General features: G+C 41.0%; 2 protein-coding genes and 1 non-coding gene across 3 annotated transcripts; all 3 read left to right on the top strand.

The window, feature by feature from the left end:
• The first annotated feature begins 301 nt into the window (after window positions 1–301).
• On the top strand, window positions 302–383 carry trnas-cga (transfer RNA serine (anticodon CGA)). The gene has a single exon. It is a non-coding gene; the product is annotated as a tRNA-Ser (tRNA).
• A 571-nt stretch (window positions 384–954) lies between these two features.
• LOC146651570 (SOSS complex subunit B2-like) lies at window positions 955–4,158 on the top strand. The gene is made up of 6 exons (XM_085384440.1): window positions 955–2,010; window positions 2,230–2,368; window positions 2,468–2,539; window positions 2,938–3,022; window positions 3,207–3,276; window positions 3,808–4,158. The coding sequence occupies exons 1-6, from the start codon at window positions 1,917–1,919 to the stop codon at window positions 4,008–4,010; spliced, it is 663 nt and encodes a 220-aa protein (XP_085240566.1). The 5' UTR covers window positions 955–1,916; the 3' UTR covers window positions 4,011–4,158.
• Window positions 4,159–5,003: 845 nt separating this feature from the next.
• On the top strand, window positions 5,004–9,930 carry LOC146651569 (C-X-C chemokine receptor type 2-like). Its single transcript, XM_085384438.1, has 2 exons — window positions 5,004–8,238; window positions 8,339–9,930. The coding sequence occupies exons 1-2, from the start codon at window positions 8,232–8,234 to the stop codon at window positions 9,412–9,414; spliced, it is 1,083 nt and encodes a 360-aa protein (XP_085240564.1). The 5' UTR covers window positions 5,004–8,231; the 3' UTR covers window positions 9,415–9,930.
• Window positions 9,931–10,786: the final 856 nt, after the last annotated feature.

Below are 10,786 nucleotides of genomic sequence, written 5' to 3'. Positions count from 1 at the left end.
TTTACGCAGCTCTTTTGCGTACATCGTTAAAACGTCTAATGAGCTTTATTTCTCCGACGTTTGTGAGCGAGCGAGCGGGGTGTTTTGATGGTGTTTGTCTCCCTCCTATGTCCGAAATCAAGCAAACACCCTGCGCTTCTTCCACCGCCCCATCCTTCTTCTCGTTCACTGCACAGTAGTAAGTAGCACGGTAGGAAACGCAACTGTTTGTTTGCACAATTCAGCCAAATATATATGTAACGTAAACGCTCGGCAGTGCTTATGTTTATAGTGAAAAAGATATGTGGGACCAGATTGTATAGTCACGGTGGCCGAGAGGTTAAGGCGTTGGACTCGAAATCCAATGGGGTTTCCCCGCACAGGTTCGAATCCTGTTCGTGACGATAAAACTTTTGATTGCCACAAATTTCTTCTTATAAAACACGCTCACACTCAATCGTTCAGAAACTTGTCAAACTGGACCCAATTTATTGATTTAATACAATGTGTGTCCCCGAAGGGTTACCCACGATACCTAGTGCTAAATGACGGATTCTACACTCTGAGTGAAATCCGTGTTTAAACTGGGACACCTTGAAGACAAAAACAACGATAAACCGAGATTAGTAAAACGGATGCGACATTATTAAAAATAAATAAATAAGCAAACCACCGTTCGTTTTACGGTTGATAGTAAACTCACATTTCCTCTCGTCTCGCGTTGTTTGTGAATGGAATTCATTTGCTATGGTAAAAACCAACTGCTTTCATTTGCAACTCTAAACAGCTAGGTTTTGTGCCTTTTTATGGTTTTGGATGCAGTATCTTACAAGAATACAACTATACAATTGTTCTCTATATATTGATTTGTCTATATAAAATCACATTAAAATATACTTTTACGAATATACCCCTTCGCCGTGTAGAAAAATGGAATCGTCCGGTGGAGATAAAACTGACCGGCAGTACAGCTGACGTAGTTTTTGGGGCATTGTTCAGGAAGGTTAAACCGTGTAGTTGGCAGTGTGTACAGTTTTTTTTTTTTAAAAAAACAGCGTTTTGGGGGCCGTAGTATTTAGGGATTAATACCTCGGACGTTTAACAATAAGTGTTGTTCGAACAACAGCAACGCTACTGGGGCTACAGATAGTTAAAAATAGACACACTAGTCGTATAACAAAGCATTTGGCCAGACTGCGCGCTAACAAGGCTAACAGTTCTTTATACTTACAAAAGGCACACAAAGGAAATGCGGTCGATTAGTTTAAAAGCATTAAAAAGAAGTGTCTAAATGATCGAGTGGGTCTACTAAAAAAGGCTAGAAGTACAGGCAGCACATTAAGCTGTAATGTAACTTGCAGTCAGTGGAGTGGTATTTGTTAAAACAGGAACCTCAGATTGAACCAGGGATTCTGGATTTGTCAGCCTATTGGTATCTGATTTCGAAACATCGTTTTGAGTACTTGACAGCTACTTTGCAACGGATTCTACGTTAGCTAATTTTATGAGAAGAATGAAGCTGACATTATGGCGATAATCGCGAAAAACGAGATATCCAGACACTCGTATTCTGAAACTAAAATAAGGTAGCTAACTGGGAGCTAGCAAACATTTAGCGAATTGTTCCTTAGCGGAGCTATCTTGTCACCCTGCTAGTGTCAGTTAGCTGTAAAGAGTATAGTTGTCCTTCACCACTGTCACAAGCGTTTGTGTTAAGTTTAATGTGGGTTATCTAAGGCGCTGGTCCCCTGTGTTTTATGTTATAAACAGTTAAGATACGTGTTAGAAGTAGCAAGGCTGACAGGCTAACTAGTTAGCTAAGCTGAAGCTAACGGTTTTAGCTCCCCATTACATAGTAACGACAGTTATAGCTGCTGAGTTTGAGTGACAGGAAGAGAGACATCAGTGGTCCGTTTTTTCCACCCTCGACACTAATAATGGCAGCACCAACAAACGAGGCCTTGTTTTTGATAAAGGATGTGAAGCCTGGCTCGAAAAATTTGAATATCGTGTTCATCGTTTTGGAAATAGGTGAGTAGTTGGACTGTGAGGCTAAAGCGGTCTCTCCCTACATCAACTCGTGCTCCTTTTTCTTAAAGGGACCGGCAGCTTTGCTGTGAAAGCCATGAGAGATACAGCCTAAATACAGTGAGGCTTTGATTTAATACTGTTCTATGTGAAAGTTGAGAGTTGGCCTCTGGTAGAGCTATTTGTACCTTGAGTCTTTTTTTCTTTTTTTTTTTTTGTTAGGTCGAGTAACCAAAACGAAAGATGGCCATGAGGTGCGCTCATGCAAGGTGGCAGACAAGAGCGGTAGCATAGCTATCTCCGTTTGGGATGAACTCGGCAGCCTTATTCAGCCAGGGGACATCATCAAGCTAACCAGAGGGTAAGACTGCGGATGTAGAAATCTTCAATGTTGCCAGAGAGATCGGTGTTTGCATATTTTGTATGTCTGCACCAGTTTAACCTGGTATTTCTCTGCTAGCTATGCATCTATATGGAAAGGCTGCCTGACCTTATACACTGGAAGAGGAGGAGATCTACAGAAGATTGGAGAGTAAGTAGATGGTCACACACATCTATTTATGTAATGCTCCGGTCCCTCTTGGAATTCTGCTTAGCGTATCACTCTGTTCCAGAGTCATGCTTTGTAAAATGTAATGGTAAAACATTTTTAGTTTTAGGCAGTTTTAAAACACAGTCAAGCATTTTAATGCATTTCACAAAATATGATTGGAGCATTTTTGAAGTTTATTTCTAAAGCGAATAAAATTTCATTTTATAAGTTTGCACACTGACCTCTACTACAGTACAGTTTGTGGTTGTTACAGTCTGGCTTTCCCTTGGCTGATAAAGTGTGAATAGTGGGGCATTTCTTCATAAGGATGAGTGCAATACAGCTGATGGCTGAAACGATCATACAAGATGATTAAATGTTCTCTAATATCTTTCCAGATTCTGTATGGTGTATTCAGAAGTGCCCAACTTCAGTGAACCAAACCCAGAGCTGCTAGCCCAAGCAAACCAGCAAAACAAGTCTGTGAGTACTCTTAGGAAACTGGCCAGCTGGTGCAGACCCCTCAAGAACACTTTGGTTGTCCTGTTCTCACGCAGATCTGTGCATTTCCCCAAATAAATCAAGCTAAACTATCTTCTGCAAGCTTTCTGCATGCCTCAGTCTAAGTGAAAATATATTTAAGGTGGCCTTCCTCTTTGTCTACCAGGGGAAGCCTGACCAGAATCAGAGGGGGAACTCTCCACCCAATCAGAATTCAGGTACATCTGCTCCACCAGGTCAGTGTATTTTCCTAATGCAAATTTTGAGTTAACCACAAGCTGACTGATGACTTGTGTGCATGTGTTATGTAATTGTACACTTTGATGCTAACATTGGGTTTGTTGTTGTAGTCACCTGCATTTACAAAGCTTTATGTCTGTACTGATGGAGCCTCAAAAACTCAGATTCCAGACAGGGACTGGCATAAGGCGAAGCAGCTAAAAGAAGTTCGTCTGTCATCAATTGAATTATTCACAAATGTGCTTAATAATCTTTTAAGGGATGAAAAGGCTGGCATTTCAAGGGTTATGTAATTTTCTCACTTAGTTTAGTTTTAACTAGAGTTAAAACACAACTTGGCAGTAAAATAAAGAAAATACACCAAACATGAGGTGGCAATCATGAGCTTGCTTATAACAAATGACTCATGTTGTGATTTTAAAAGGAAGAAGGTGACATGTTAAAACAAAACACACTTCAGTCGCACCCACAAATGTGAGACAAAAAACAGAAATGAGTGAGGACTGACTCATGTTTCTAACCTGCAGGTAACGGTGCCATGCCGCCATATGCCAACAATAATCAACCACCTGGTGCACCCCGTGACCCCACGTTTGGGAACGTCGGGCGGCCCAATGGACGGTCGCCTGGCAACGGTGCCCCTTCGGTTACTGCTGCTGGAGCCCCACCAGCTACAAAGTCCTCAGTTACAATTAGCAACGGCAGGGACCCACGACGTGCCAAAAGATGAAATTGGGGGTTAGAAGGTGCAGGGGAGGGTGGTATGTGAGAAATCTATGGACGTCACCATTTACCCCCCTCTTACAGCTTTCCGACCTGTCTGCCCCGTCTTCATCACAGCCTGTGTTGGCTATAAAAAAACAAAAAAAACCAAACAACTGACTACTTGCAGAATTTCTTTCTTTTTTTAATCCAGGCTAACATGATCAGATGTGTCGTCTGTCATCCGTAGTGCAGGTAGTGCTCTCATAAGCAGCACAGTGTGATTATGATCTACCACTTTATGCGTTTTCAGGGCTTCTTAGATAGTCGCGACCTGGTGTGGCTGAGGTGTGGGCAGCTTCCCAGTCTGCACCCTTCTTCTTCAAGTTGCCAGTTCTGTGCCAGTGTTACCCCCCCAACTCCCAAACAAACACCAACCTGAACCCTTGCCCTCTTCATGTTCTTTAAAACTATACACCCTACTTGAACACTTGATGCACTTTCTTCTCTTAATTTATGTCGAGGCTTAGCTGTCATTTAATTCAGGAAATCAGTTTCTGCTTTATTTAGTTTTTTAGAGGAAAAAAAAGGCCTTAAATTGTGAAAATAAGTAGTTGAACTGACTGCCCACGTGAAACTCTTCAAACCAAACTGTTTTCTGAAGTGACTGTGTGAAAGGAAAGGTGTTAGTTTTGAGTTTTAATTATTGGTAGGTAGACTGATAGTGAACGGTTTCTTTTTTTCTTTTCAATAAGACATGTTTTGTTGTTTTCTTTCTTTCTCTTTTTTTCTTTGTTGGCCATCAACTGTACCTTTAGGGACCACTTAAATACTGGCAAAAACAGTTCACCAAATAAATTTTAGAGCAATTTTCTGTCACATTTGCTTTTCTGTAGTCTGTTTGAGAGCTTGAGTTACTCGTACTGTTGCTGATATATTCTTACACTGCAGTTTAAAGCCTACATGAGAAGTGTTCAGGGGCCTGAATGCACATCACCCCAAAAGACTCATCGTCCTGTAAACATGCTGCCACCTCTATTAAAGCTCCACACTGCCACAACGGCAAAATAAACCTACTTTCTGCTCATCATTGCACTCTACAGCACCATCTAGTGCCCAGATTGATAAATTATGTTATTTTTGGACATGCCTTCGCATGATTTGCTTTGCCCAGACAATGGTTACTTTACCGTTTTACTTTTCTTTACTTCAGGTTTTTGGCGAGATTGCTCAAGCAGAAGTGGAACTGGAGTTTTATTGTTTAACTTCCTTTATCACAGTTGGGTTAGGACCCTTATGTCTGTACAAATGAAAGCATTTGCATTAAGAATTTTGTTTTGAAGCAATGTGTTGCTTTCGACAAAACCCTGTCTTCATATCCTCTGTTGCACCAAGCACCTAAACGTTATGGCCTCAGGATGGCGCAATTTCCCAGTCTCACTTTTCTGACGCACTTGTGGTTTTTCTCTTTTTATTTTTTTTTTGTTTGATTCTTACTCTATGTCAAAAGGTGAAAGGGCCTTTCACGTTAGTTTACGTACATGTAGACTTCAAGCTGCACAAAAACACCAGGACACCACCTTTGTCTTCTGTGTGCACAAGTGGAACAAAAGTGTAGTTGCCTGTAGAGGCCAGCTGTTTGATCTGTGTGCTGCTGGGACTACAAGAGATCCCTAAAGCAGCTGTTAGGAGTGTTTTGTTTTTTTTGTTTTTTTTAGTCTAAACAGCTGGACTTCACGTCATATTTAAAGTAAGACAAATTTAGGGTATCAAACCTCATTGTAGGGTGAACTTAGATCCTGAGCACCTGCATAAAGATAAATTTAAATATGCCCGTCCCCGAATCATCGTCTTTCCACTGAATGTCTTTATTTTAATTTCAGCAAAGTGGGAAATGCACAAAATCCCGTTTGAATAAGCAGCTCTTAAATACATTAGCACTGCACATCCAACTTGTCTTTACTAAAATTGCAAATTTCATTTGCAAGAGTTTCTCCCCCCCCCCCCCCGTGGAGAAAAATCTGTTGAGTTTAAATAACGTTTATTCAAATTTTTAAACTTCTGTTTTTGTGTGACCTTGAAAAAAAAAAAAGTTTCCAAACACACAGCACTTCTTCATAATGATTCTGTTTTTGCATCCAGTTCTAAAGGAAGATATCTGTCAGCACGACTGTTTGGCCTGTAAGAAGTAAATGGGTAAAATTTATCATTTAATTACTTTAGTATAAATGGCCGCTGGGGAGGATTTTATGTGTGGGGAAAAGCTGTGATTGGATAGGAATCTTCACCAGGATGATTTTTGGCCCCTGGGCCTTATGTTTGACACCCCTGCAATACACCATGCAAGTTAGATTGGCGTACCAAGTACACTTTGATGTTAATGGGTAACGTTCCTTCCCCCCCATTAAAGTCTTCACAACACAATAAGATCCTGCAAATACAATCCCGTCTCACAGATGATAAAAGTGAGAATCTGTCTGTCGTCTTTGATATCAGGCAGGTTTTTTTCAGTGTGGCTCAGTGTTCGGGTTAGTGAGTCTAGATTTCTGCTGCACATTCCCACTGTATCTTAGAGCATCTAAGTTGACCTGGTCCAGAATTGCAAAGTAAATCCAATCAAACAACCCATCAGTTTTAACATCCCTAATCCAAAAGATTATTTTTACAGCTCCTGATACACTAATCCTGTTCTCAATCAGAGGTCGAGGCTCATTTCAAATATTTAAAGCACTGTTTCAGAATTCATTTCTGTGTTGCTCATGTGTTGTAATCACTTGTTCATTTTACTGTAACTCTATATTTCTACTTTTATTTACCAAGATGTGTTTTTTTCTTAGTCTTTTTTTGCAATCATGTCACTGCTGAGCACCTTTCAAAGAACTATTTTTTAAAGTTATTTTATTATTTTTTTCAAAGAACGATATGTTCAAAACATGTTTATGATAAAAGCCGAGAGCTTGTGACACTGGAAGTTGACACACACATGAGAAGTGTGGCAGGAAATGTGATCTTAGACACTCGTGTTGACAAAGAATGTGATGAGCTGGGAACTTCCTCAGTGTTTCATCAGAAGTCTAGTAGCGTCGTGTGATTTGTCATATTTTAGATTTGTACCGACAGAAGCCGACATGAGGATTTCAACCTGTTACATCAATAAATTTTGAACATATCGACTAATTTAAAAAATTTTTGAACACATACAAAATCATTTGTATAGGATTCTAAACTGAGTCGGAAAAGGTGGAGCAATGTTGTGGTGTGTTTTGCTTCATTTTGTATTTTACCCCTCGGCCTGAAAGGCTATTGTCAAGTTTACTGGAAATCTTTTGAGCACAACAGCTCTAGAAGCAGGCCACGTAGGATTTTCTTAAGCCACACCATTGGTTTATTTACAAAGAAGGATCTCTTATCAGCCTCACATGCTGACAGCTTCACTGCATCTACTGACAATCTCTTTTGGGAATCTGGCAACCCTGATACAACTCATGTATAACCTGTAGCTATACCAGCATCACTGTGCACTCAGGTGCACGACATTCAAGGCTTTTCCCCAATCTGCAATCACTGAATTATCATCATGACGGTAACCCTTCTGCTGTCAGATTGCTGTAACTGTTCATATTTTCAGGCCAGGGCACAGGTTGATGGTTGCGGTAAAAGATGATCTGGCAACTCCTAAAGATCCTACTGTCGACAGGCTGAACGGTACCCCAGGCTTTTTTTCCTTATTTTCCCATTTTTTCTGTATATGGCTTACACGATCGCGATGCATGGAACAAAACAAAACAAACAGTGTTTTTTTTACTTCACAGATTTCACAGACCACATCAACAAGTGGTTTCTGTTTCAATTTTGCCTCCAGTGTGACAGTAATCCCATGACACAGTGATTCACATCATGGGCCTGGGTTTGTTTTGGGGGAAGCACTGTGGTTTAGCAACAACAACAAAAAAAGACTATTAAAAATACTCTGTAATGATGTATTAAAAAGAAAAAACAACAACACATGAAGCTGTAAAAAGAAATAAATGACAGTGACGTTGTGCTATATGCTTGCAGCTATGTGTAAATGTAAATGGGACTGGAAACAGACTTCCTTCATGTTTGGATTCTTGAGCAAATCAAAGTCTGTGTGTGTGACGCAAACAGGAAAATGGACCTGGTGGGAGGGGTCTAGAGGGATACATCATTTAGGAGACAAATGCCTTTGTGTGACACATTCAGTGCGTCCCGCTGAGAAGACATCACAATGACTGGTGAGTTTTTTCATCCTCCTTTCATCAACTTAAATCTTTTTGGGAAAAGTCTTTGTAATAATTTAATGCTTTCTTTTCTTTTTTTCTTTTTTGTCCTCAGAACCAAACGCATCATTGTCCTGGGAGGATTTTGGTGCCATTTACGATGCTCTGAACTTTAGCTATAATTACACAGACTTTTTACTTGACCCCGCCACCCAGCCCTGTAGCTTTCACACCATCTCAGATACTGTGATGATCGTTGTCAGTGTCTTTTATGTCCTCATCTTTGTGATGGCACTTCCCGGTAACGTGGTGGTGGGGCTGGTGATCAGCTTAAGCAAGCAACCTTTGCCCCCTTCTGACCTCTACCTCCTCCACCTGGCGATCGCAGACCTCTTGCTCGCCATCACCCTCCCGTTCTGGGCCACCTCGGTTACTCGGGGCTGGGTATTTGGAGAAGCCATGTGCAAAATAGTCACTGTCCTCCAAGAGGTGAGCTTCTACTCAACCATTCTCTTCTTGACTTGCATCAGTGTGGACCGGTACACTGTGATTGTGCGCGCCATGGAGGTTCGTAGGACTAATCGACAGCTGGTCAGCTGGGGAGTTTGCGCCGCCGTCTGGATTGTCGGAGCGCTTCTGTCCCTCCCGGGCTTGTTCAGCTCCACTTTCACCTCTTACAACTCTAGTCACGTACTGTGCACTGAAAAATACGATCCCAGCACTGCTGATGAGTGGCGACTGGCCACCAGAATTCTCCGCCACACTTTGGGTTTTTTCATCCCCCTGGCCATCATGCTGCCCTGCTACGGAATCACCATCCATCGCCTCCTTCACATCCGTGGGGGGTTTCAACGCCAGCGAGCCATGAAAGTTATCATATTCGTGGTCCTCGCTTTCCTGCTTTGTTGGACGCCGTACCACCTAGTAGTGATAGTGGACACATTTTTCAGGGCAAAGATAGTAGAGTATCAGTGCCCAGCGAGGACAGCAGTGGACCAGGCCATGTTTGTCACCCAGAGTCTGGCCCTGCTTCACAGCTGTTTAAACCCAGTGCTGTACGCTTCCCTGGGAGAGAAATTCAGAAGGAGGCTACGGCAGTTAATGGCAAAGATAAGAATCATTGAAAGATCGTCAACATCAAGAAGCAGCAGATTTTCGCTGTCATCGGAGCTCACGCCTACAATCATGTGAGAACATCAGAGACACTTGAAACTACTCAGATCAGCTGATCAGGGAGATTTAATGTGGGGATTAAAGTGTGGAAAACTGCTAGTTTTGATAATCCTCATATTTGTACTGCAGCTAATATTTGTCAAAGAAAGACTTCAAAATATTTTTAAATAATTTGTGTAATAATATTATTAGTGTACATACTTTTTAAGACTTTAGATTCTATTTTATTATTATTTAACTTTGATTTGCTGCACACACTTTTTTGTTAAATTCGCCCCGTCATCTTCAATGACGATTCTGAAGAAAGAGAAAATAAAAAATGTCGCGTTTCAACACGACATCGCAGCATTACAACATTAACACTGAGCCCTTGCCAGTGAACTCTGAGTTGCAACAATTCGGCGGTAGATTGTGAAACATCAGTTCATCAATTACATAACATTGAGTTATTTTTATAGAAATGCATTCACATTTTTGTATCTGTATATGGTTGCCATCAACGTCTGTATATATGAGAAATGAATAAAACCATCCACTTTGCTCCTTTGGTTGTGATTGATATGACACCGCAGAGTCATTGGAGGTTTACGTGTTCATTGATCAGCTGAGACACCACAGTCAAATGATGGGAACCCCCCCCCCCCCCCCCTCCACAAGGTTCCCACCATTGGGTTAATGGTGTGAACTTTGCTTGTATAGGGGAGAAAAAGCAGAAGTTTTGATGACTGCAGCCACAGAAATGCAGCCATATTTGAGATCGGAGGAGCGATATCTACTCCCTCTTGATTACAAAATGATCAAAAACATCTAATTTACTTGATAACTGACAAGCATGTTGGTTCAATACTGGCACTGGCTGTTGGGTTTGCAGAAATAGCGCCAGTTTGGATGATCCACAGAAACTCCTATTTTGCCGGGAAGAACTTGCAGGTGTGCAACTAACCAACTGCTACTGCTGAACTTGTGTCTAACTTTAAATAGTTTTCACAAATCCAGGATGCAAAAGCTATGAAAGTGGATTTTCAAACTTTTTAATCTAACATTTACAGCCCAAAACGTTGCTTTCTTGAGTTTTGTGCTTTTCCTTTTTTCCTACCAGGTGTAAGAGGTTAATTAAAAGGTTCATGTTTTTCTCACTGCCCAGGTCTTACAAGCTTTGTCCTTTTTTACAACAAAACTGCTCCATGTATGTCAGGCTTTTTTGTTTTCATTGCAGCTGAAGTTTGCAGCTTCTTTCAGCATTCATGTATATTGTAAATCAGAATCAGAGACTTTATTAATCCCGGAGGAAAACTGAGTTGTCATAGCAGCAAATATATCTCAAACATCAGGCACTCGTATAAAATGAGTGTAAAACAGAGATATTGATAGATAAATATTAAGATAAAGA

This window comes from Rhamphochromis longiceps, linkage group LG16, assembly GCF_057381845.1.
Source record: "Rhamphochromis longiceps isolate RC_006_pf linkage group LG16, R_longiceps_female_GT1.1, whole genome shotgun sequence".
NCBI classification, from domain to species: Eukaryota; Metazoa; Chordata; class Actinopteri; order Cichliformes; family Cichlidae; genus Rhamphochromis; species Rhamphochromis longiceps.
The sequence above is the reverse complement of the archived record's forward strand: the minus strand, read 5'-3'. Positions and strand labels throughout refer to the sequence as shown.